Source organism: Patella vulgata, chromosome 3, assembly GCF_932274485.2.
Source record: "Patella vulgata chromosome 3, xgPatVulg1.2, whole genome shotgun sequence".
NCBI lineage: Eukaryota > Metazoa > Mollusca > Gastropoda > Patellidae > Patella > Patella vulgata.
In genome coordinates, this window is record NC_065881.2 from 39541974 (window position 1) to 39569557 (window position 27584).

A 27584-nucleotide genomic window follows, 5' to 3' on the forward strand; every position below is an offset into this window, starting at 1 on the left:
GTTTACATATGTAAGAAATGTATCATGTCCAGGTATCGGAGTCCTTGAATTTACATGTATCAGCGTCAGATAATTGGTGAATATCCGCATTCCTGCTTAAAGCGGTGTATCAATAGATCAGCATCAGGTATAAATACACAGAAGAACCAATGCGGACGTGTGCAGTCAAATGAATCTGATGAGATTTCTCACCTTTCTTTTAGCTTCATGCCAATTACTTCTGGGTTCGTTTACCTGTCTATTGAACACAAACATGATCATTCCGGGACTAGTAAATGTACATTTATATTTCAACCGGAGGTTAGAAAGGCTATCTTACTTGACTTAATACCAGACCATATAATTGAAAACACACGCTTTCGACAACCCCTCCCTCTCCTTTATCTACAGGGTTAGTCCCATAGGCGTACGAGCTCGATGACTTAGGGCGGACAGAACCCGAAATGCCCGAAAAAATTTCGGGTTATAGACGACGACACTAGTCGTCTGCGAGAGGCGAGGGAGTGGAGCTTACCATGTAGGAACCCCCAAGATTTTTTGGAATATTTGACGGCCACAAACGCATTTTCCTGCTATTTCCGCCCGTGAATACAGCAGCTTCAATGTGGTCTATTATAGCCTAATTTCACCCGATTAGATTTTATTACATACTTCGAGAAGGTATTTGTTGAGTAATAAAACCTTCTAGTAGTTTATCGAGGGCTGGCCGTCCTTACCGGACGGTACAAATATTATCACCTCTAGAAGCAACAAATTCCAGAACAAACCAGAACTCATACCACAATGGCCGCTTTATACAAATGATTATTTAGGGGAATACTAACCCGAACCCTAACCCTAACCCTTTTAAGAGAAGTAAAAACTAAATTAGACCTAAGTTCAGTCTTTTAAAAAGGGTTAGGGTTAGGGTTCGGGTTAGTTATCCCCAAAATTCTCATTTATATAAAGCGGCCATTTTGGACTCCGGAAGCACCCGAACCTCGATAAACTACTAGAAGGTTTTATTTGTACCGTGCGGTAAGGACGGCCAGCCCTCGATAAACTACTAGAAGGTTTTATTACTCAACAAATACCTTCTCGAAGTATGTAATAAAATCTTATCGGGTGCTAATTTAGGTTGCTGACTCGAATTCCAACGAACCAATCAATCGTTTACAGTCCACGGAGAGGGGACCGTCGAGAGAAATTTGGAAAATTTAACTGCCGCAAACGCGTTTCCTACTATTTCAGCCTGTGAATACAGCAACTTTAATGTGGTCCAATACAGCCTACCTTAGGTGGTTGACCTGAATCATAAACAACCAATCAATCGTCATATTGTCCGAAAGTCAAGGCAGCTGAACTTAGTCCGCAGTGCATATGCATGTCCTTGTGGGAATGCCTTTTCTAGGGATGTAAATTCAGAAACAACAGATTTCCTGGCATGATCAGAACAAATGTATTAAACATTGAATTAAAAAATATCTATGATAATGAAAATCATGCACATTACAAATGTTCTACAAATGCAAAACCCATAAAAACAATTAAGATTGTGCAAAATGAATCATTTAGACCTATTCTAATTTGTGATGTGAATAACACCGGTAAGTAACTGATGTTTATATATTTTAATATATAAACATCAGTTACTCACCGGTGTTATATTACTTACTTACAAAGAATAAAACAGGACTTGTTACTGTTCATAGTTACAGAAAGATAAATAAAGTAACGTATATTACACAAGTAAACACACTCAATGATGTATATACTAGTATGGAATTTAGATTTTAACGTTTATCTATAGATGTCATTTGAGATTAAAATGATTTAATGATTCTTGTTTTCCATGCCCAGATAACGGCGTTTCTTTAACTCTTTTCCATTTTAACTATCCGTGATTTTTTTTTTAACGTGCACTGCCAATGTGCACAACGGACCCCCAAATGCCATAAGTTTAGGTCCTACAGAACAGGGGTCTGTCTCCACGACCCCAGATACTTGTGACTGCTGAATCAAAGCATAAGTACTCTAAATTATATACGAAACAACTCAATCAAATATCGAAGTCCCGTGTACGTATATAAACCCTTGGTAGTTAGAACTCGATGACGGGTAGGCGGAAACGCCGCCGCAAAATTTCCCTCACAATACTCTATTTGACCTATGTATGTCTTGATTTACCTCATAACACGATGTATAGCGTACGGACGTCTCCAATAGCCGGTTTTGTATAGAAAAGTAGGACGCTAAACCCCATTTCATTTTCCCAAAATGTTTAATATTTCTATCTTGTTGACGAGGCGTGCAAACTGTGTATTTAAAGGGTTAATACCAATAAATAAAACATAAACTGTGTTGTAATTAATAAGAAATTTTTTTGTTTGAAACAAATATCACAGCGCTGACATTTACACAGTGATTCACAGACCGGTCATAAAATATTGAATATCAAACTTCCATCTCGCCCCCATATATATTTGCTTTATTTTAAACGTGGCAATAGATGTTAGAAATTTTATTAATTACATGACATTTCAGAGATTAACATATAAAAGTCAAGAGTCAGTTATTAATTAATGAAGTAATTTGAATAAATTCAAGCAATGTTAGCGCTTGTTGCTAATAAATCTAATAGCCCGTTCAGACGCTTATTTTTAAACCAGTTCATAATCGCTGGGGTTTTTAAGACAGCATCGTGTTGCGTTCACACGTACTATAAGCCAAACCAGTTTAACTAATCTGACCTCTTCGGTCGGAGGTTAGAGTTAACTGCGCATGGGTAGCTTCATATTCTTTATTCGGTTCTCGCACGCTTTCGATAACATTGGCACTGTCTGACCCTAATATTTTCACAGGAATGTAACTAACTGCGTACTGCGCAAGCTCGAAGCAAGCTGGAGCTGGGGTTTTTAAGCCAACCCGTTCAGACGGCTAAGATGAACCAGTTTAAAATAAAAAGCCTTCTCGAAGACAGGTCGCGAGCAGGGGTTTTTAAACTGGTTTATTTGCCCCACATTTGCGTTCAGACGCTTAAGTTAAACTGGTTTAACGATCCCCGGGGTTTTTAAACCAGTTCAACTTAAGCGTCTGAACGGGCTATAACTTAACTTCGCCAGTAGTACAAAAGTTGCCAAAGTTACCGGAAGTGGGCGTAATAAATGAATTCATAGTTTTCACTGACAAATATTAAAGCGTCATTAGATCTTTGCCAGTTGGTAAAAAATATAATTGCCGTGATTTTGGTGTTTTATATTATTTAGATAATATCGGTCAATAAGACTTTAACTGATTTACTGATTCCTGCAGTTTGTTTAGTGCTTTTCAAGGTGTTTACGGAATATATATTAAACGATTGTGATATTTATGCCAAATAAGTCATATTTATTTTCTTCTTGAAGGTGATAATGCCCATTTATTGAAAAATTGACGTCAAGTGTGTTATAAGTCAAGTATCATCAGTAGAGTGGACAAAGATGAATAATTGATATTTTATGTTTGCCTTGTATTAACGATTAATACCACACTGTTATTTCCATTATAATACGATTCCATATGATTTACATGAACATGGGACTAAATGTCTTTATTTTTAAAATGCATTATCCAAATACTGCCCCACATGATTCTTTAAAACTGTTTTTGAATCCAAATGTCTGACATTTTCCACAAAAACAAACCCGAATTTAATGGTTTACAGTTAGACTCTGTGGAAATAAACAAATCAGCACACTAAGCTGCGAAATACTCTTCGAATTTCAGAAACAGGATCATAAGTTTTGAGATTAGCCATCTTTACTCAAGTTCCTGCTTGAGCCTATTCTCAAGATTTACAGTAAGACTCGTGGTGTGTTATCGTCCACCTAATACGCTCGTTCCTTAGAAGTTTCTAAAAAATAGTATCGCCATTACACAGATAATCGGTGTTAGTTTTGACTGATGTAAAAGCTGTTTGAAATAACAGACGTCTTTTATAAGATCAATCCACAGACTTCCTTTCAAGTAGGGTTGAATAATAGGATTTTGGGGTGGATCCAGAACTAATGTCCATTAGACGAGGCGTTTTTTTTAGGGTGATGACCTTGGACTTTAAAACCCACCCGAGGATGTATTTGAGGTATTCTAGTAGCCTATCTACCATGACGGACGTCTAATAAATTCTCACTTTTCCCTAGATGTGTTTATTTTACATTAACAACAGTTGTTTACAAAAAGTGCCAAACTAATTGCCCTAATGGTCTCATTTTACTGATGATGATGTCATTAGTCATCCTTTAAACGCTGTTCAGATATTATCCAGATCCTATCGTTGACGTAAATATGTTTTGAGTAGTCAAGAGATTCAACATGGCGGATTAATTGTGTAATTTGGATCTTTAAATGTCTAAAGTCACTTTAACTCGGCCAGAACAAAATTCTCCTTCCGCGCATTGTAGCCGAGAGGTAAGAACAGCAAATAAAGGGGCTTTTCAAAAAAACAATTTCAAATTGAACGATCGAGTATTTGATCGGGATATAGTTCAAACACTCTAAAATGAGGTGAGATGGTATTTAACACAAATTATCATAACGTTGATCATGAATATTACAGATTTTGGTAGACAGAACCGAACCGAAAAGGGGGCTCTTTCTGTCTGCGCCCGTTATTCCTTTCCAAGTTTCCCGTGCTACACACGGCAAAGGGAAACCACGCTAGAATAGCAACGGAGAATTTTCTCGGTGAACACCAGGATCTATAACCCAGGGTCTCCCGGTTAGTAAGTGAGCAAGTATGCCTCCACTATGGCAAACAAGATATCAATATGTAAAGTTAATATGTCGAAACTAACAAAAGATATATTTTCAGTATAAAGAGTAAATGTAACAGATGTCATTTACAGTTTATTATAATGTAGCATTTTATTTCAACATCTGTTTTATTATAACCAATATTCAATTAAACTATAATAATAATATAACACCCTATTTCAAATAACTAGCCACGTAATATGCTCATATGTATGTAACATGTAAATAAAAATCTATATTATTTAAAAAAAAACAAAAAACCCAACAACATAGCGTGATTAACATTCTTTTGGGTCTTATTGGGTGAAAATAATTCTTTATATATTATTTGCTGATCCACTCAAGCACCATAACATGAACTTCTTTTTTTTCAGCAAGGCGAGATATCCCCTGCACTAGCTAAATTATAAAAGGAGATCGTAAAACGGGATGAGCTTCTTCGACGATCAGATTGTAGCCCGAAACACATGGATTCCCAGAAAATGACTATGGGGGTATACTGAAAATGTTATACAATGGAAATCAGATGTTCACAACTGTACTGAAATGAAATGGGATTTTAACGTCCTACAGCTGTTCTGCTCCGACTGGGCTAATGAAGACGGGCATACGCCATTCAGTGTGCTATGAGGGAAATTTTGCCCGGACAGCGGCACTACGGCCTACTTTTATATCGAATTCCAACTACCAAGAGATCTTTTACGTGCGCATCAATGTGTGCATGGGACATTGGTTTTCGTCCCATCCAAACGATTAGAGAGACAGTTGTCCTTTTCAGGCCCTTCGTCCTATACCTCCAGGCTAGCAAGCCAGCGTCTTACTTACTCAGCCGCCATGGCTCCTTACTAAAATGAACTTAATAATGAGCTGTATAAAGTTCAGGCGAATCTCCGGGGACCTGGTTCACAATTTAAGGAACAATATGTTTGATGTGGTAAACATTACAAGATAAAGATCTTCATTAATATTTTATCATTATAATGTTAAAGGAGCAGGGTTGTTAATATAAGCAAAATAAAGATTATTTAGTTAACAGGTTGATTTTTATTAGAACTTTCAATACAAGAATGTGATATGTCATAGTCACAATAACCATTATCGAAATTATCGAAACTCCAAGAACTGGCATTGATTAAGAGTGTCGACATGAACTTTGGAAAGCCACTATAAGCTAGAATTGAAATACAACTACGGAATATGAAAACAGAGATGTATTAGCAGATATGTCTAAAAATTTTTACATCCAATCAAATTTGAGCACCCAGACATCACCGTATTGTCAAATTACGACTGATTGGAAATAATATTGTTAACAACCGGTGATGTCCACCTAAGTGCTGATTCCCCTTTAACACAGCAGCTACCAATTTTACTAAAATGATAGACGTACTTTCTTCTCGTTGTTGAATATATTATTATACACAAAGTTGAAAGTGGAAAAAAAAAGTTAAGGAAAATTGCAAGGGGTTTCTTTAAGAACATTGATATATAAATTATTAATCAAACAAGGAAGAGATCGGTGAGATTTCAAAGATGATATACAGAAAGAAAAAGTACGAAAAAGAAAAAAAAATCAATTTGACATTAAAATGTCAACAGGGCGTTTATACATTCTATGACGTCACTTCATTTATATGATTTGAAAAAAAATACTGTTCCAGCCGAGCTGATTGAATAAAGAGAGAGAGAGAAATGGGGTTTAACGTCCACTCGACACAAACTAGGTCATTTTGGGACTAATGTATGGTTTAATTTTATTTCAACAACTCGCTTGCGCGTAGGGGTCTTTAGCAGTGGGAGGAAACCGGAGGACCCGGAGAAAACCCACGAGGCTGGACAGGCGACCCTACTCCTTGTCACGTACAACCGGCTGATTGAATAAAAACAACAGAATAACATATTATTTCATTTCAAGGCGAAACAAAGGATAAAAATTAAGCTGAAAAACAAAAATAGTATATCCGTTGCTGATATAGCTCAACACGCTTCTATGACAATCAACAAAGAGAGAAAAAAATGTAAATTATGGATGACAAAACGATTGTTGAATGTCTATATTCGCCCCAATAGCCTTGTTATATAATATACCTTTAAACAAAAGCTATTTTCCTCTCTCAAATTACAACAATTGCCTGTAAAGTGGGGTAAAATAATCGATGTAGGTTAATCTCCTTGGGTGGTAATTATCCGGCAATAATTACACCATTTTCCTTTAAATCATTCTATCCTGTAAAATATAAATCACCTTTATTTTTTATTCTATAATGTCAAACCAGGTAAGCTAACGGTCACTAGGCAAATATCGATATATTAAAGTGCAATGATGTTGAGAATTATTTTTCTTGCTTGGAAATATTATTGAAGCCAAAAGATCGGATCAGAAAACCACGGAATCAAGAATCAGAAAAGCACACGATATTAATTTCAGATACTCTGCTATCTACGTTACTGAGGTCATTATCCTCTCTAAAAAGATATAAACTTTTGTTGTACGGATTACCATATCTACCAAAATATGTCAAAATTTTGTTATAATTTTATGATAATTTGGCGGGTTATCGTAACATAATTTCCTTATAAGACCCATTCTATGTAAATGAACGCCTGTTGCTGACGTCAGCAACCTTGACTTATACGCTAAATTAAACTTAAATTAGGAACAAGCGAGTGTGTTGACATTTAATTTGTTTCAGAAAAAGGTTTATGATTTAGTTTGTTTCTTATTATCGTCCCTCGAGGAAATGTCTGTCTAATAAACAGACGACAGCCGCCATACGTGACACTGTAGTTACTGTCTTTAAACCGGATATCGGAAGGTTGTGGAGAGTTGGGTTACACGGCCATTATTCACACAAGCCAGAAATGTAATTATCAAAAATAAGACAACACAGGGACTACATTATAAACCCACTTCAATAATAATCAAATATATGTTAATAATATAATAAGAGTTCGCGAGAATATTTCATATCTGGAATTAATGCAACTTTCTGTATTGGGCGGGGGGGGGGGCAACGCATTCGCGCTAAAGAACATTGTTTCAAGTAGCGGGGTTTCGATCCCACACTTGTACGTGACAAGGAGTATGACCACCCACCTAACCTTATGGGCTTTCCCCCAACTGCTAAAGACCCCTTACGCGCGTTCTCTTTCCCCCTCTCTCTGCCTGTGTCTATCTGTCTCTCTGTTTCTCGCTAAGATAAAACGAAAGAAGAGAACCAAATTGGAATATGGACGAATTATACAAAATTGATTAAGATTAGCTCTATTATTCGAGGTTGCAAATACATTTATCTCGCTAAACCAGGCCAGCTATGCTATATTTCCGATACCGAAGCATACAACTCAACTCAAATTCTATTAACATTACTTGATCAGAAACCATATAAGACTAATATGTTGTAGTAGAACGACAAGCTTGGCCAACTCTATATGGCCCAAGAGTAAAATGAATTGTCATTTCGACGTGTCTTGAAGTTAATCTATTACCGAAGTTCTCTCCAGACCTCAATCTCAGACAGGGTTTATTTCAAGGAAATGATACCGACCGTAGTTTACATTTCTGGCACGACGACATCATACAACAACGTTAATAAATTTCTAGTCAAAATTGATATCCTTCAAGAACACCTGATGCCAGACGTACACTTATAGCTAACAATTTTATAGCATTGAGATTGACCAAATGAGTAAGTGTGAGGTCCACAATAATGGTACTATAATTGTGTGATAATCTGCCAATCGCTAATATAATTAATGTTTCTTAAATTAACCACTTTAAGATCAACTGGCTAGCAAGTCGTTAACCTGTCACCACTTTTCAAGCCGTCATTTGGTAACGACGTTAACCCCAACTATTGTTTTTGTTGATTTATCATATTTGTTTAACAGTTTATGCATTGTTCATCTATCGACATGTCTGTTTTAATTACAACATTTGCTTTTATCCTATTATCTGATTTTTCTTAAATATAACAAAATTTGTACATTGAAGGCAGTCACTAGTTAGGATCCCTTACTAAGTGCAGTACATGGTCTGTCAGTACTGTATGACGATATATATGTATTCCGGTATATTAAAGATATATTATGGGAGATAAGATAAAGAGATGGCAGTTCTCGCTATAATAGTTAAAAATTAGATAGTGTAAAGGTAATTTGCTGAAAATTTCAGTCAAATTGATCCACTATGAGTCGAGAAAGAAGCGGGTGAAATTTTTGCATAGTCTCGGTCATCATTACTAAAATCATTAATATAAACAGCATAGTCTCGATTATCCACTTTTTCTGATTTAATTATCAATAGCCAATAGTGGCATATAGGAATCTAATCCAGCCAACATCGAAGGCTAGCCTTGACATCGAGAGTTTATTATGGTCTGGATAAGTTAATTAATGTCTAATTGATAATTTAGATAACATTTCAGACCTAAAGAAAGACTTGTAATAAGCAGATTTTGCTCTTGCATAATGCATGTTTAAAGAATTGAAGAATCATTCGAAGTTTATATCCGAAGAGAGAATTTACACCTCTAAAGTACTTGCTGATGTTGAAATGGTACTCCTAGGTGAAACATGTAAATCAGAATTAGCAAAATAACCAACTTCCACTTTAAATCTATCGAAATTTATATTTAATCTTCGATAGGCGGAGGACAATGAGTAAAATCTGCTTATAATAATATTGCCAGTCTTGGAATAGTAAACTATCATACTCATAATTATAATATTAATTAGGTGAATTGTCTTTAAACCTCCGGGAACGACTTGTAAAAGTCATTGTCGGAACATGATTTGACAAAGCATATTAATGTTTCCTTGTACATAGTAATTTATATATAAGTTTTGGCATATTGTATAATATGGTTGAGTCTATAAATAAACTTGATCTGTTTGTAGTATAATCAAGCTTAATGTGTATTTATATATAAATTATGTTATGTTGTTAAGGTGCCAACTAGACTATAGCATAGTGTAAAGAATTGTAACAATGATAATGAGAATGGCATATTGCAAACATGAATCAACAATAGGCATTCCACAGGGAGATACCTAAACATACCTAAAATATTAAGACATACTTTCTAACGAACTCCCAGATGAGCCAAAAGGTACTTAAAAATGTTAAATTTGATTAAACTCGTGTTGAGCCGAGCTTGTGTCGTGGAAAAAAATAGTGTGTGTGTGTGTGTAATGACGCCTATATGGGGCAAACAGCTTAGCTTATGATTTGGTGTATATAATAATGAAGTAGAGTGGTTAAATTTTTACCTGGACGTATTTATATAAATTCCATGAAAAGAATAATAAAAAAAAACCCACCACATTGTTAAGGCTAGCGCTTTCATTCCAGCTGCAAAATCATATATGATAGCTTTTTTCTTCTGAACAACAACTAAAAAAGCTAACATGATATGAACAGTGCTTTTCCATAACGCAATAAGTGTCATTCAAACGAGTTGTTTTTTTAAAAAAACAAAACAACAAAAAAACACCCCCCCCCCCAAAAAAAAACAAAACAAACCAAAAACAAACATGTTTGTGTTTCTCGCACCTATCAGATAAATGGAACAGTACTTTTTCAATTTTGTTTTATAAGCATAGACATATAATTACATCCCATTCAAAGAAAACATCATTATATTACAGAAAATCTAAAATGGATAACGTTTTGGAGAGGGGGTCTATTCACATTGGATGGCATCTAACTCTTTGGGGATCTACAGGCTGTGGTGTCGAAACCGTCAATTTGTGATCAAATCTTTCCTGGAGTGCTGATTTATATTGTTTGCGATACCAAACTCATTAAAACACAGATCCTATTTCGCTTCGTTTCATTTTTTATAGTTCAAAATGTTGCTTTACTTGCCTTGGAATCCTTTGAAAGTATCAAAAAATACGAAACGAAATATAGGTCTGTATTTTAGATTGTTTATGATACTACCCAGGTAGTTAATATGAAAATTTTTCTGGACTGACTGGCTGTACTGCACTGATAGCTGAAAATACTATTTGGTATATTATCTACGTTGGTGTTTAATAAATCTCCAAATCAATAAATATTCCATATGTCACAAGTACATGTGCTACAAATCAAAACTGTATCTTAATTGACGAACCAATACCTATCACCCGTCAATTAAGTCTCCGGGCATATGATTAAATGCCACATACTTGGAAATCAATCGATCTACATATTAATCAAACTTGTACTCTGATCATTAAATCATTTAAACCACGAAGGTGTGTGATTTTACAAACATTATGGTATTCCCACCATACCAATCACCACAGGTAGGACCATCAATCGAAGACTTAATTTACAAATCTCAATTAGTCTAATATAGATATTTGGCCCGTGGTATTAAAACAAACACACGGGAGATGATTGGTTATTGCCAGTTCATTATCTTTAATTCCTAAATTATTTAAAAACCATGGCAATAGAAATTAGTAACTTACATATTATACGAAACGAATACGTATATAGTACCTGAAGTTCAAGGTAAAAATAAGATGAATCATGCCACAGATTAATAGACAGACTAGTAAACAAGAAACTATTCTGAAAAGAATGCAAAAACTATTTCTGCCTCAGTTTAGTTTACTGTCAATATTATTGCTTTCGTTTCGGAAAATAATTTCAACATTTTTAGAAGTAATTAAACAACAGCGGGTTGTAGTATACTATCAAAGTAATCTTAAAACACGGTTGTCAGCATGTTTTCGTTTCGTTTCCCTTGAGCTGGTAAAAAATATATTATGTCATTTTCATAGACAAGTGCTTCAAAAATACGGTAAACAACGTATCTGTTTCAGTCGGATTTGTTGTCTGTAATTATACGGCATGTAGCAATTTTGTCATGGCTACTTTCAAAACATGTTTGGCTTCACGCTCATACATTATTGTAAGTTATTGAACGATGAAAAAGGTAATCATGCTTTAGGTTATATTTATAAATTAATTGCCACGTTTGGTATATTGTTATATACACCATGCACATTGTTGTCTATTTTTTTACTGTACAAAAAGTACAACAAAATCTGTTAGATCAATGAAATCACACAATTTTTGCGATTGCTGCACTTGTAATCTTTTCCATTCCAAAGATTGCACAGGTTAGTATGAATTCGTTGTTGCAGGGCGTTAGCTAAGTTTAACCATTTAAGTGATCTGTCATGCATGGTTCATCATATGGAGTTTATTTACAAATCAACAGACATCACAAAGTTGCAGTGTTGAAATCATACATCTGAATTACAAGGCTGTTGACAAGATTTTGTTATTAATGCATTCTGTGTATTAGCGGGAATTCTTGATTAAATCACCAATCGCGGTAGAAATGAATGTTTAAGATACTTGGTGTATCATCAGACACCAGATAAAGCGTCTATAGTACCGCTATATATCTATACTGTAGGATATATGTAGATAAAGAGCATATTAAGCTGTGGTATTTAACAGTACATTATTAATGTATGGCGGGATATTAATTAATATGGTAATCTTATAATAAGATTAAATCTCTGATAAACAACATCAGCTATATTTCATATTATCATACATATAATAATTCGCATAATTTATCAATGATCATTATGAATATATTCTAGTGATTTAATTATCAGTTAAAATGGTACACGGTGACAACCGCAGCCCTTTCAAGATGCATTATGTAAGATGTAGATAAAGAGCTGACAGTCCTCGTTATAATAGTTTAAAAATAGATAATGAAAAAGGAATATATTGAAATTTCAATCAAATTATTCCATTCTGAGCTAAGTTATGTCTGTTTGAAGAATCGCGTCGTATCGATTGTTATTGCTACCGTTGTTACGATAATAAACAAAGTCACGATTATCCATTTTTAAATAAATTATTAAATGGCGATCGTATTCCAATCCGTTTAAAATCACAACCACCCGATGATCTAGAGAGTTGATTATGAACTTGTCATATGAATAATTTATATAACATTTGAGGCCAACATAAAGATCTGTAGTATAGGCTGATTTAGCTCTTACATAATGCATCTTCAATGGTTTGAACATTAATTTTGGTTCATATATCTACTAGCCCTTTTCTGTCCCACCTATAATTTTAAAGCGGTAACCCAGACCGACCATTCCAATTGAACTCGATTAACTGAGTGGAAATAAAATGCCTTGGGTGTGATCATTTCTACAGAAGTTCATAATTAAGGAGTAATACCATTTCATTCTGGTGGCTGTCTTTTTATTTGGGGGGGGGGGGGCAACAGATGCCCTCAAAGGTAGGTAATTCTTAATATACGACCTTAAAGGACAATATTGGTGTCAGTCATTATCACATAATGTGATAGAACTGGCTTAACACGTTCCGAATTTAATTTTAACACAGAGAAAATTGCTAAGATAGATGCGTTATGAAGATTTCAAGATGAATGGGAAGTGATGAATGCAAAAGGAAAACACGAGTTATCCTTCTATATAATTGAATGAAGTGACGAGTGATAACAGATGCAAGGGCGAATTTCTGCTCACTAATAATTCCTTCGAAGACCAAAAGTTGTTATATGAGATTGTGGGAGGATATCTGACAATTCAACAAAAAAAAAGAAAAAGACTTGACTGTCACACTATAAGAGAACACGAGAAAAATAGAAAAAGTCCGTGCATTATCACGTTGGTATTAACTATACAATGAATAAAAACAAGGGAATGTACGGACTATTTCTATTTTTTTTCGTTTTCCCTTATCTAGTGACATTCAGTTGCAGGAAACATTTTCCGGGTTGTCATGATGCTGAATACGATAAATCACACCGAAATCCTTTACAACATCCCTCATGGTTGATTTGAAACGTGCTGTATATTATCTTGACGATGCCACTTATATTTATTATTGATAGTTACATTCGTAAAGATCATTAAAATCTCTTTAAACTGTTTACAACTTGAGATGAAAATTCTAACATAAGAGACTGGAATGTGATTTTATCAGTTACTAATGTAATTACGCTACTTCTTTATCGTTTTGTATTTTAGTGCTGGCAATGGTTTCAGATAAGTCAATATACTATACACGGAGTTCACCTTTGAGGATAAAAGTTTTTGGGATATTTGACCCGAGTTGCCTGCCAGCGTTCTGTTATGTCAACTGCTATAAATAATTTTAGTATCTAATAACATCTACAGAATACGTCGATCTTTTAGACTGCGTTGCTTTCTTAATTAGATTTTGTGGGAATTTTTCCGAATCGAATCCCCTGTCTCCCTACATTAAATATAACATTTGCTTGGATTTGCACAATTTGATAGCAACCGGTTTTCAATTTTATTCTATGAATAGTTAGTACTGAACTTACCTCCGCCAGTGTCTGATGTATCGATATATTCCGAGGTCATGAACTGTCGTGTCAGAGTTGATTTGCCTACACCAGCTCCTCCAAGAACAATCACCGAATAGTAACTAGGTGCATTTGAATTGTGTGAATGAATAGACCCCTCTTGCTCGGGAGCAAGGTATCTCCCTCTTTGGTCTCTGTGGTCCACACCTGTTGTCATAAGTCGGAGGCTTCGTGAACTTTTCTTTTTGAAGGAATCTCCACGATTTACGACTCCCTTGGACGTCGTTTTGAAGGACCGGACACGCTGCAAGCGCCCGCCTGATCCCTTCACATCTTCTTCTTGGTCGGGCACATTTAACAGATTAACGGCACAATTAGGCACACTGTTTCGCCGAAAAGCAGGTACAATGACCTCAAGTTCATTGGACGGAGGGCGTGGTTTTCTGAATGATGATGCCCGAGAGTGAGGTGCCGAAGCAATGAGGAGTTGGTTACCGAAAGGTACGGGAAGAGCATTTTCGGAGGCGATACTGCCTGCACTGTTTCCACTAGTTTGGGAGGAAGCACTGGGCCGTCTTTTCCTCCGCTCTTCAAACCTCTCCTCATGTGTTCCCTGAGTCATGATTCCGAAATCTGCAAAAAAGGCACCGTTGCTTTCTAGGTTAATCCGGGGTGGCGGAGTATCCAGTTTAAACACTTTAAATAAAATCCACACCAAAAAATCCTCAAATTGTGCTGTGTAAAGTCTGGTTTTAAAGCTTAATAAGTTTTTGTTTGTAAAACTTCATATCTTTCAGGCAAACATTTAAAATCCATTTTGAATAAGGAATTAAGGAGCTGTAAAACAAGAAACTTTTTGCCTATTGTATATTTTATGAAGTATTGTGCTGGTTAATGTTGATCTAGGATCAATACTTGATACACAAGCACTTCTATACGTTGGCTATTATTATCGGATATTGGCTCAACTGCTGTATTGGCTTGTTGACGACTAAACACAACCTTCACAGTCTTGGGGGAATCTTTAATATCCCGTATACATCTGCTGCTATTTATATTTCTATTCGCCAAACCACGCGATTCTCTCGTATAATCACGTGGCTTGCTTAGTCATTGGTTATAATAGACTTTCTACCATTAATAACAAACAAACCAAAGGTAGTTATTCTAGCTCAGGTATTGGGTCTTTTCAAATAAAATAAGTACCTGGCTACCTAAAAACCAATAGAATAATACGATTTTAATTTACCATTCTACCAACTCCACACATCATAAGGTCTGTCATTGAGTCATGTGGCGTTGTAGGGTCGCCTGTCCAACCTCGTGGGTTTTCTCAGGGTCCTCTGGTTTCCTCCCAGTGCTAAAGAACCCTACGCGCGAACGAGTTACTGACATAAAACTGAAAAACTGAACAATATTAGATGTTAGTCCCGAAATGACCTATTTTGTGTCGAGTGGACGTTAAACTCTCTCTCTCTCTCTCTCTCTCTCTCTCTCAGGCGCTGGCTCATTAACCAGGATATCCGGAATTTGATCCCGTCGAGAAAGTTCCCCTGGATTTTCCAGGTGATTTACCATTGTCAGTGGTTCAGCAAGGTGGGCATAGCAAGGCACAGAGTCTAGTCGTTTAGATAGGACGCTAAACCAGGTCGGTCCCGTGTACATGTTCGCATGCACGTAAAAGTAAAGGAACGCTTGAAAGTTGAAATTTGAAAGAGAATGATGTAGTGCCGCTGTACGGGGAAAATGTCCTTCATAGCACACGCCCCCTCCCCCTTTTTTTTTAATCCCGCTTAGTGCAGAAAAGTAGGATGTTAAACCCCATCTCATTTTTCCACTTGAGCGAGAACTTTTAAAAGGTACTCTTAACTGGTATATTCAATATATGTATATAGTATGGTATTTCTGTGAATTTTTTTTGAAGACGTCCGATAATACTCCTTATTTAAACAATAGAATACGAGATATAAAAATATTATTAATATCGTAACACATACTATAGCATGGGGAATCTCATGATGTCGATGGACGTGTAAGATGGACGGACTCCCTGCAGAGTGCTAAGATGGGCTGACTCCGTGCAGTGTGCTAAGATGGACTGACTTCGTACAGTGTGCTATGAGGGAAATTTTGCCTACTCTTCATTGAATTCCAACTGAGAAGGTTTCTTTTACATGTACGCCAACGGGACCTCGGCTTTTTGGAGGACATTTTTGTTTATTTTAAATACGGAAAACATTTATCGGGCTTGTGTCACAATGCACCTTTATCTGTACGGTGCAGATGCCTTATATTGACGTGAACGTGTAGCACTACCATAAAGTATTAGATTAACTGCTCTACGATGACCAGTATAAGGTGGGTTGGTTGTTTTTTTCTCTCATTTATTCCACTGTTCTAAGATCGAACCAAACCAACGATGACCTGATGATCAAACAGCTCAACGGGTATTGCGTACATGAAAACGGTCAATTAACTTCTTAATGTGTTTACATATTATTTATTTACACCACTAAGCTATTGTACATTGCAATTTTAATGGCTATTAAGTGATAAGCATCTTTCCGTTTATATTCATTTAAAAATAAATATGATAATCTATCAACCTGGTGCTGACAGGGTGTGGCATTCGCTCGTAAATCACAAAGTCAGGACGTGGGACGTGAAAAAGGAGCACACACGGTCGGGTTGTTTTTGGTTTTTGTCTAGACTTTAGAATCTGTCCACCACTCATATTAACCGCATACCACGCACAGTGAACATCTGTATAGGGCAATAGGGATGCACCGGGACGGTCCGAATATATCACTACTAGTAATAGTAACCGCTGGGGTTTAACGCCTGCTTCCAGGCAACAAGGAGAAATGGAAACTTGCTCCTGTATAGTAGAATATGATTTTTTTCTCATTTGCGGACTATGGCCATGGATTGGTTTAATGGGAATTCCTCCCCTTTATTTATAAAAAAAAACATAATGGGCTTAGCTGGCCCAATTGGTGTTGGATTGGTGGGTGTTTCTTTAGCCTATGTATTTTTTCTAACATGCATATCTATTTTCATGGTGTTGATGGAATAGTGTTTAGTTGTCGGAAGCGTCTACTAACTTAGGCATTCTACTCTTGTCTTACTTCACCATTTCCCATAGTCCAACTTTAATCATAAGTTCGGGTTCTGGGAAGAGTTGGTTTTTAGTATTGAGAGTTATGTATCACCCTCATCCTTATCAAATCCTTTCTCTCTGCCCTTTATATATATCAATCTAATATCTGTCTAGTGGTACACTCTTTTCCACATGTGCATACGACGACTTGGTACTTGCAGTCTTCAATAAGTTCAACAGGGTGTATCCTCGAGTGGGTCGTTCACTCGTAATCCGATCCGCTTCCTCGTTTCCTTTGTTGTCCATACTAGCTCCTACCACAGTACTGAAAATATGGTTTGTGGGCACAATAGTGACGTAATCAACCAATCAATATAATTGAAACGGTTGATTACGTTTCGGCCATGGGCTCGTCGTCTAAAATCTGGTGTTTACTCGATTCACACCTTTTGAGGGATTGGTAGAACGTCGCGTATTCCAATATTGGTATAATAAATTGGTGGATCGCTTCTGGATATCTTTTATCTTATAAATACAAAACCAGCTATGGGAACTCGTAATTGTTCTTATTCTGCAAGGGAAGGTAACTCTAGTATATTGTCGATCGGTCAACGCTAGACCAGGTAGCGATGTCTTTGATAATCAGCCAAACGGCGTAGGCAGGGAAATAGAGATTCGTTTATTTTCCACCTATTTTGTATTCTGCTCTATTACAATAAAAAAATATTTAGCTATGAGAAAACATTGAACTTTGCATGTTTAATACGGTTTAAGAGCAATTGTCATTAGCTATATAAACTCAATTGAGAAGTGATAGCGAGTATTCTGGAAAGTGTAAGCAAATTCTGTCACTGCTTAACGCTATGCAGTTTCAAATTTAAGGATGAGGGGATATCTATTATCTACAGCGCAAGGCTACGTATCTAGCGCGCTAGTAATTGTCTAGGGCGCTAGTTATTACCAGGGGATGCACCGGGTGACTACTAGCTCATCTGGCTCTCAAGGTGTGCTTGCAGTGTTAACTTATTCGACTGATACATTCTTTTTAATATCACGCTTTCTACCGTGAACCATTTCCACAGCAATAAAAAATAGTTGTGTTAAATATATAGCTGCCGAAAGACTTTCTGGCAGTATGTAATTGCGGTTAAGTGGACATCAATAGCGTACATTCCTTTTGTCACGATGGAATAATGTAGACATTCCCACACGGATATATAGAAATCATACAAAGTAATTATCTCATCATGGTTTAACATGCTTACATTTGGATATTATGACTAAAATTATAATTATGTTATTGTAATGTACAAGATAAAATACTTTTCACAAAAAATGGGTGGCAAAATGTAAGTATTTTGAAGAATAATTAGCATGGAGGGTGTTGTAATTGTGGGTTAATTGGCTAGACGACGATTTACCTGATCCAATTACAAATATATCTTCATTGTCATAGGAATATACTGTATCTTTCATTAGTATAACAGTAACAGTTTAATCCTTTCGCCACTCGGGATACCTTGGGAGTTTATTTGGCTTCAATTGCATCATTTACGAGCATATGGTGATAGGTGGTAAATATTGGGGAACCGATTTCAGACTCTTCGGTATCAAAGACCTACACAGGGTAAATATTATCTAACGTCTCTTAAAGCCGGAAGTTGATAATTGGGGCTTTAATATTGCCGGGAAGGGGGCGGAGTAACTTCCACTTTACACAAACTAGGTCATTTCGGGACTAAAATATAATATGGTAACAATTTTAGTTCAATAATTTGCTTGCGCGTATGGGGTCTTTAGCACTGGAATAATACCAGCGGACTCAGCGAAAACCCACGAGGTTGGGCAGGCAGCCCTATACATTGCAGCCCTATACCTTATCATGTACAAGCTTGGGTCGAAACCACATCACATGACTCAATAACAGACCTTATAATCTAAAGCGCACTTAAAATGACATGGTATGAACGTCGTTATAATACCACCGTCAGACTGGGATGGCGTTCTTACTGCGACGCTACGGCGACGGAAAATAGTCGAAGAGCGCGTTAAGATCGCCATAAGCGCCTTAAAAGCGTGGTGGAAACGCCAGATCTCGTGCTGTGGTCTCCATGGTTGAGAATGACCATTTTCCGTCGCCGTAGCAGCGCAGTAAAGGCGCCACCCTGGCCTGACGGTGGTATAAGAACGCGACTTTTTTCAAGTTTGTAATTTTTTGGGGTATTTACTCGCGTTGTGTTTACGTTTGTCGGCGACCTTGTGCATTTTCTAGGCGCTGTACGGTCGCAGCAGCGCAGTACGAACGCCACCTGGTCTGACGGTGGCATTAGCTGCCATCGCTTTTCTGTCACTGAGGATCGCATGCTCATATAAACAAGCAAATAATATTGTTGGCTGTATGAACATCACAAAATAATGAAAAGCGATATCAAATGAATACATTGTATATGTCCTGTCTCGTTACTAATGATTACTAATTGGGTCGATGTTTTCGACTTATATTTAGCTATTTTCTCCCAATACAGTTAGAATAAGGAGGTTAGCATATGACATGCAAACAATGAAACCAACGTATACAATAGATTATGAGTTATTAGTTATTTTAGACTCTGTGAAAGTTATCATTAAAATGTAATTTACTGTGTCTGGAATGGACGAGATATATAACTAGTTTTACATACACCTTCCTAGAATAATTTGTTTTATCCAGAATAGAAAGAACAAACAACAAATCGTACCGTAATTAGTGTAGTTAAACAATTTCATGATGTTAATTCCATACCCCAGAGAAAAGGGTTAATTAAGGTGAAAATTAATTAGAAATGCTGATGGATGTTGATGACTTCAGCTATAAGTAAACTGACATAAAAATGTGATATATTAACCCAGGGGTGCTTAGGAACTGACAGCTTTGTTGAATTCAGTTTAGATTCGATCGCTTCAAAATAAGCAATAGACTAAAGAGGTTTTGTTTCGAAATATAACTATTTATTCTAATAGGAACATTAAACAAATCTTTGCTATCACGCTGTTAATCGAATATGCAAAAAGTCACTTAACTCTGAGAGAGAGAGAGCGGTAACGCTCCTTCAAAACAAACTAGGTGGTATATTTTATTTAAGTTAGTCGCTTGTGCGTAGAGGATTTTATTTATAGTAACCAAGAGAAAACCCAGGCGGTTAGGCATATTACCTAAACTACAACAATTATTGTATCTATGATAAACCTTGTGACCAATGGCATACGCCTACAGGGTAACTGTTTGTTTCATACATTAACAATAACTACTCTCTTGTGTTTACATCACATCTGGAACATGCGCAAAAATCTTTAAGTAATCTTAAATTTATATTTTAAATCTCTTTAACCTAATCTACCACACATGTAAAACGGGTGGGTGACAACACTGTCCTTTAAATGCCAATATTTGTGAAAGCTAATTGGAAGGGAATGAAATGAAATGAAATGGTGTTTAACGTCCTCCTGTACTCTAATTAAAAGGGTGTTCATAATGTTATTAACACCCTTATTATAACAAACAAGAATCAATAACTAAAGTTAAATTATGTAGTGCTATGTTGCTTCGTGTTGGTATTGACGACTGTTTCACGACATGTGGTAATAGACAAAAGAAACTCCACGAAAAAAAAAGACGGAACGAAAAAACGGCGAGCTTCAATAAGATTGTCTGAAGAACAAATTAGAATGGCGGTGTGGTGATAAATCGCCAATTATAGAATCATTCAATTGTTTTATTGTGATTGTCTGATAGAGGGGACCATCACGGCACAAGACTGCCTTCTTTTAATTTGTTTACCATGATGTAAAATTACCTATAATAATACCACGAGAACATACATATGTTTTATGTGTTTTTATAATATTACCATAAATAAATACAAAATATTGTAAGAGAGAATAAGATTGACAATAGATATGTGTATTGACATTTCAGTTACTTTTTGAATTAGAGTGCTATGATGTTAACGCAGAAATAAATATAATAATATCATAAATAATCTAGTAGTCTCTCCATCACTGTTTAATGGCAATGTTTTCTCATTCTACATTAAACTAGGCGTATAATTAAAATGCAAGTAATAACAGAGATAAGAGTTGTTATAACACGGTAGCTTTCTACAAATTAATAAATGTTTTTATATGTTGTCCATGTTGAAGGAGCTTTCCTAGAAAAAAAATAATGGATAAAATTGGATATCACGGTGTGTGAAAAGTTCTTAGAAACGAGCTCCCTTGTCCCTTCAAAAAATCAGACAGGTATGTACTACAATTCTAAGAATATTTTCAGGTTAAAAACCTGTGATTGCTACGAATATACGTGCAACTACATGTACTAGCACGCTGTGAAATGAAATGACTTTAACGATGCATTATGAAAGATTTGGATAAAGAACTGACAGTTACAAACTAGATAATGAAAAGGAAATATATTGAAAATTTCAGTTAAATTACTTCATTCTTGGCGACGTTGGGGCTGTTTGAAGAATAGCGGAGTGGCGATTGTCATTGCTACCGTTGTTACGATAGTAAACAAAGTCTTGGTATCCATTTTTTAATTAAGTCATTAACCGCCAATCGAGTTCAAATACTTTGAAAATCTAAATTATCCGATGGCATCTAGAGTTGATCATGGCCACGGCAAGTTAATAAATATCATGAATAATTTATAATTATAGTATTCAATGCTAGGTTCCCATTATCACAATTCGCGCTACGATTGAAATCGTGGTTTTATTCGTGGAGTAATCGTGGTGATCCTATCAGGTCTTAGGCTAGTCGTGTTGATCGTAGAAAAGTTTTGAACAGTTCAAAATTTTTCTACGATTAATACGATTAATTCTCAATCGTGATCACCGCATCAGATCGTACTGGATCATAACAAAACGCGATAGGTTGCATCTAATCGCGCTCCCAAATCGCGGTGACCAGGACCAGCCTTGGACAAGACAAACACCACGCTCTGTTGAGATGCTCAGCGATCTACCACGATCTATCACGATCTGTTAAGCGTTCTCGTGCCCATATATAAACCGGACAAGACTGGATGCGCCTCATAAAGCGATCAGTAAAGAACATTTTTACTATCAACTTGGTTTTGCTGGTAAATTTTGGAGCCTTTGAGAAATGCCACCCAAGGCTACCAGAAGCAAGAAGGAAAGGGCAAGGCTGCCAAACACCCTTAGCCTGAACTAGTCCAGCCAGAGCCAGCAAAACCTCATCTGGCCAAGACCCCAAAGGCATTTTCCACCACTCTCCTCCACCAGTTGAATATCCTCTCCTCCCTGGACAGCCCTCGGCTGTATAGCTTCGTGAGATGAGATAGGAGCAGAGTGGAGGAGTCCTAGGACTTCCTCTTCCAGGCCGTTGAAGAGGTCAGATTCGCCAAATATCAGAACATGTGACATGTGTCCTTTTCCACCAGATTCGATCCACACAAACGTGTAATCTACATCCACCATAGCCACAAGTTGTACCGGAACGCGCCCTTTTAATTGTAGTAGAGGCTGTCAGTGTGGTTTGGCTTCTTGATAGCAATGTGTTTACCATCCAAGGTCCCAGTGGCGAGGAGATGTTCCATCCCTGCTTAAAATGGTTAGCAAGGGATGTTCAGGTTTCAGAGGTCACAGGTGGCTGAACACCTCATCTTTGTACGCTTGAATAGTTGTCTGGCACATTTCTAGCACCATCTCTGAGATGCTGGTCACTCCACACCCGAAGGCATACGCAAGCGACCGACAGTTCTGGCGACCGCAATGTGCCTCAGTGTGACTGCCAGTTTCAGTCCAGGTGAGAGGGGTTGTCCGAAACTGACGAGTTCCCTCTCCATTGCTGGGAGCACCCTATGCAAGACCTCATCGAAGAGCTGTGTTGTTAACCTTGTGCCGCTTCGGAAAGCTACTGGATCACCCAGTCTCAACTGGCTATAGAACTGGCCAAGCTGTTGTCTCTTCTCATCAGTGAACCATGGTCGCGCCCAGAATTGCCTGGCTGCAGTTCTCCTGGCCTTTTGTGGTTGAGTTTGTGGCTAGTGTGGCTGCTGCTCGTCTTCTTCTCTTTTGGCGATAATCTCAGTCGGGCTGTATAAATACCCGTCGGGGTCCAATCGCGATCACTCCTGATCCCGGTCGTCTATAAAACATGGCGACCACAATTTTAGCCTATCGCAACAGAGCGCATCGGTTCCTGATGATGATCGTATCGGAACGTATCCGAACCTATCTGCACGGGGACTCCGATCGTGGACTCAATAGATGAAATGGGATGGAAGCAGGAAAATGATCAGTTAATTCAATTATGACCGAAAACAATGCTGCGCCTGGCGAACTCTTGAAACTTGTCCATTGCAACTGTTCCCGGGGGGGGGGGGGGTGCAAGTCCTCTCTATGCAGCTGCAGACGCTATGGACTCCCCTAAACTGCTGTGTGTAGCCCTTGTCAAACTGAAAACTGTGACAATTCAAACAACACTCAATAGGTCGATACTGAGGAGCAGGATGACACTCAAAACTGGTCTTAATATGTTCCTTGTCCCCCAAAACCTGGGGATAGACATCAAGATCATCAAATTTGATTCAATAGTTATGGACTTGCGGTCATTTGGAGGTGTTGGCGGCCATTTCTGGCATAATAGGCCAACATCATTTTTAATGATCTTATAATGAGTTCTTTGTCCCCCCCCCCCCAAACCTAGGAATAGACCCCAAGATCATTAAATTTAAGTTGATAGTTACATAATTATGATCATTAAGACTTTTCGGTGGTCATCTAGCTAGTATGGTATTAAGTACACTAAACCCTGCCAGAATCAGTTGAGAAACCTTTTGTAGCAATTTTTTTTTTGGGGGGGGGGGGGGGTAAACTGTATTTTGACCTGACTAAATATATAGTTAGTTGCTTCATAGATAATCATGTTTTTGAATGTAAAGAAGAAGTTCACGGTGCAAGTATTATTACATTCACTCGTATGTATATGTGTTGTTTATTTCTCGCAATGTCTGTGTAGTTTGTCTCGTCCGCAGAGTTCTCTTATCTATTTTGTTTTGGGTGTAGTGTGGTCCTCCTGCACTTCCTGTTATATATCGCCCCTCTGTATTCCATAATATCGACAATCAAACGAATAATGGCCGAGTAAAGTATTGTTTAGATGTAAAACTTATCAGGTTATGTAAATATATATTATTCTACTTGCTTTACATCTTAACGTCTATTACTAAATCATTCCAGTATACTTTGTATGTTTATATCGGTTTCCTCTACGTGTTTATGTCTCCGTCTTGTGCGTATTGAATGCATAAACACTGTAATAAACCAAATGGGCGATTGGAGATAATTTTAGCTCTGGAAGCCAAGTTAAGTGCCATCTATTTGGCTAGCTGCTGTTAATGTAGTTCCAAGCAGTAAAATACTTTCTATATTTAGCTAATCTTGATTAAAGAATTGCCCTTACAGCCAAATTAATATTAGGTTTTGAAATGAATAACACAGTTTCCAACCCGCGGCTACAAGATCATGGCTCAAACACAAGCGTTTGTCGTAAATTAAACATCTATTTGAATTGCTCATTATTTGTCGGATAGTTTAAGTTCGCTTTTTCTATCCTATTTCATCTTAAAGGTTCTTCAGTGCATACGTAAATGGTTAGACACACTTCTCAATGCATGCGGTTTCATTCGAATCACATAGGAACCTGGCACACATGTTCCTACAATGTCAGTTGTGAGTCCTGTAGTGTTAAAGTCGTTTGGATCTTAACTATTCCGGGGCCTTTACGTAAAAGATCCCATTGCAATTAGAATTCAAACTTGAACTGCGATGCAGTAATGACGGGTTTTACCGGGGGGGGGGGGGGCTAAAAGCAATTTTTGGACAATCTATATGTCCATTGGAATCAAATAAATAATGTTAAATGAATAATAAATATAACTCACTTCAAAAGAATGTTTGTTTTGAAGGCTCCAAATACAGTTTTTGCCAAAATGACATTACTTCCGGTGATAATGAAAATGTTAAATTAGTTCTGTGAAATCATAAATGGCATAAGGCATCATATGGTGAAACGTTTATGAAAATCGAATAATATTATATTAATAATTGACACTTTTATAGAACAAAAACCTTGAAAAGTGACTTGTAGGAAATCGCCTATTTCTCCGCAACTGAACAATCTATACCATTTTGTGATATCTATATGATCATATGGGTTCATTCTATTAGTTGATTGAAATCAAATATCATAATTTTAAAAACATTACAAACCAGATATCTGTTTTAAAGACTAAAATACAGTTTTTGCCCAAATGACGTCCTTTCCGGTGACAGTGAAAATGGTAAATTGGTTTGAACAATCTAGAAACCATTTTGTGATATCTATATGATCGTATGGGTTCATTCTATTAGTTGATTGGAATCAAATATCATAATTTTAAAAACATTACAAACCAGATATCTGTTATAAAGGCTAAAATACAGTTTTTGCCCAAATGACGTCCTTTCCGGTGACAGTGAAAAGGGTAAATTTGTTTGACCTAGTCAAAATTGGCATTAGGCATCAGATGGTAAAAACAAATTGAAAACCAAATAATAATTGACTCTTTTACAGGCAAGATATCGTGAAAAGCGTCGCATGCAATATTGCCTATTTCTCGGCAACTGTTCATATTACAAACTAATTTTCACATACATGGGTGGGTAAGACGCTGGCTCGCTAGCCTGGAGGTCGGGTGTTCGATCCCTGCATTGGCCGAGAAAGTTCATCCAGATTTTCCGGCGTGGTTTCCCCTTGTCAGTGATGCAGGACGGAGGGCCTGACAAGAACAATTGTCTAGTTGTTCGGATGGGACGAAAAACCGAGGTCCCGTGTACACATTGGTGTGCACGTAAAAGATCCCTTGGCGCTGCTGCCCGGACAAAATTTCCTTCATAGCACACTGTATGGCGTATGCCCGTCTTCATTAGCCCAGTTTAGGAGCAGAACAGTAGGACGTTAAACCCCATTTCATTTCATTTCATATACATGGATTAATGCTACAGGTTTATGAGAGTTGTCAAGAAATATTTTAAAATATGAAAAGCCCCAATACATTGTAAATAGCTCGTTTTTACCTTATTTTTCACCTGTACGGCATATACTACTCCAATTGGTGATATTATTCGAAGACATGGCATTGACTATCACTTGTATGCAGACGACACTCAACTCTATATATCACTAAAACCAGAAAATGAATATAACCAGATAGATAAAATTCAACACTTTAGTACTGACATCAGACAATGGATGAAGCTTAATTTTCTAAAACTGAATGATGATAAACCTGTAGTACTTCCGATTGGCTCAAAAACTCAACTTAATCGATTATTAACTGAAACTTTATCCATTGGTGACACTTGAATTTCCACTTTCAAAAACAGCGAACAACCTTGGGGTAATGTTTGATCAGGAGCTAAACATGAAAAGGTTTATAAGTAAAACATGCCGTGCTGTAATGTTTCATCTTTATAACATTGGGAAAATCAGACCATACATTAATATAGAAATAGCCAAAATGTTAATGTGCTCTTTTGTTTTGTCAAAACTTGACTATTGTAATTCCCTTCTTTACCAAATTCCTATCACGGTGCAAAATTCACTCCGACTTATCCAAAATAAAGCAGCGAGAATCATAACCAGAACGAAACAAAGTCAACATATGACCCCGGTCCTCAAGGATTTACACTGGCTTCCAGTCCAACAAAGAGTTGTTTTTAAAATATCTGTTTTAACTGACACCTGTCTCCACTGTGATTTTGCTCCAGGTTACTCAAAAGAACTTCTTACCAATTACTGCCTTTCTTGCAATTTAAGATCATATGATAAGAGTCTTCTAATGGTACCTTTAACAATGTCAAATCTTGCTGATCGTGCTTTCTCCTCAGCTGCTCCCATTTTTTGAAACTCTTTACCACAAAGTGTAAAAATCAGTGACAATATACAATCATTTAAAAAGAACTTAAAAACAGAACTATTCCGACAGTCATTATGTTAATGACTTTAACGACATTGTAATTTGCGCCAATGAGCAGCCTTTTGGTTGGAATTCCAGCGCTATATAAGATGATTATTATTATTATTGCAAATCAATATGGCACAAATACAAAACTGAAATTTAAAAAAATATGCCCGACATATTTTGCGTCTTTAGAAGGAGCATTTATCTTGATCTTTTAGATTTGTAAACATTAATATTTGCATTTGAAAAGACCTTTCGACTGTCAAAATTGAAGTTTTGGGCAAAATTACTTCACTTCCGGTGCCGACAGAAAATTTTTGGGGTATAAAAATAGTTGAGAATTTGCACAACGGGTCATATGAGCTTTTCTTTTATA

General features: G+C 36.8%; 1 protein-coding gene across 1 annotated transcript in view; it reads right to left on the reverse strand.

The window, feature by feature from the left end:
* LOC126815324 (GTP-binding protein RAD) overlaps positions 1–15127 on the reverse strand; it is a 55467-nt gene extending 40340 nt beyond the window's left edge. Inside the window, exon 1 of the mRNA XM_050540901.1 lies at positions 14118–15127. Coding sequence (XP_050396858.1) covers positions 14118–14721 — 604 coding nt within the window. The 5' untranslated portion in view covers positions 14722–15127. The remainder of the gene's footprint in view (positions 1–14117) is intronic.
* Positions 15128–27584: the final 12457 nt, after the last annotated feature.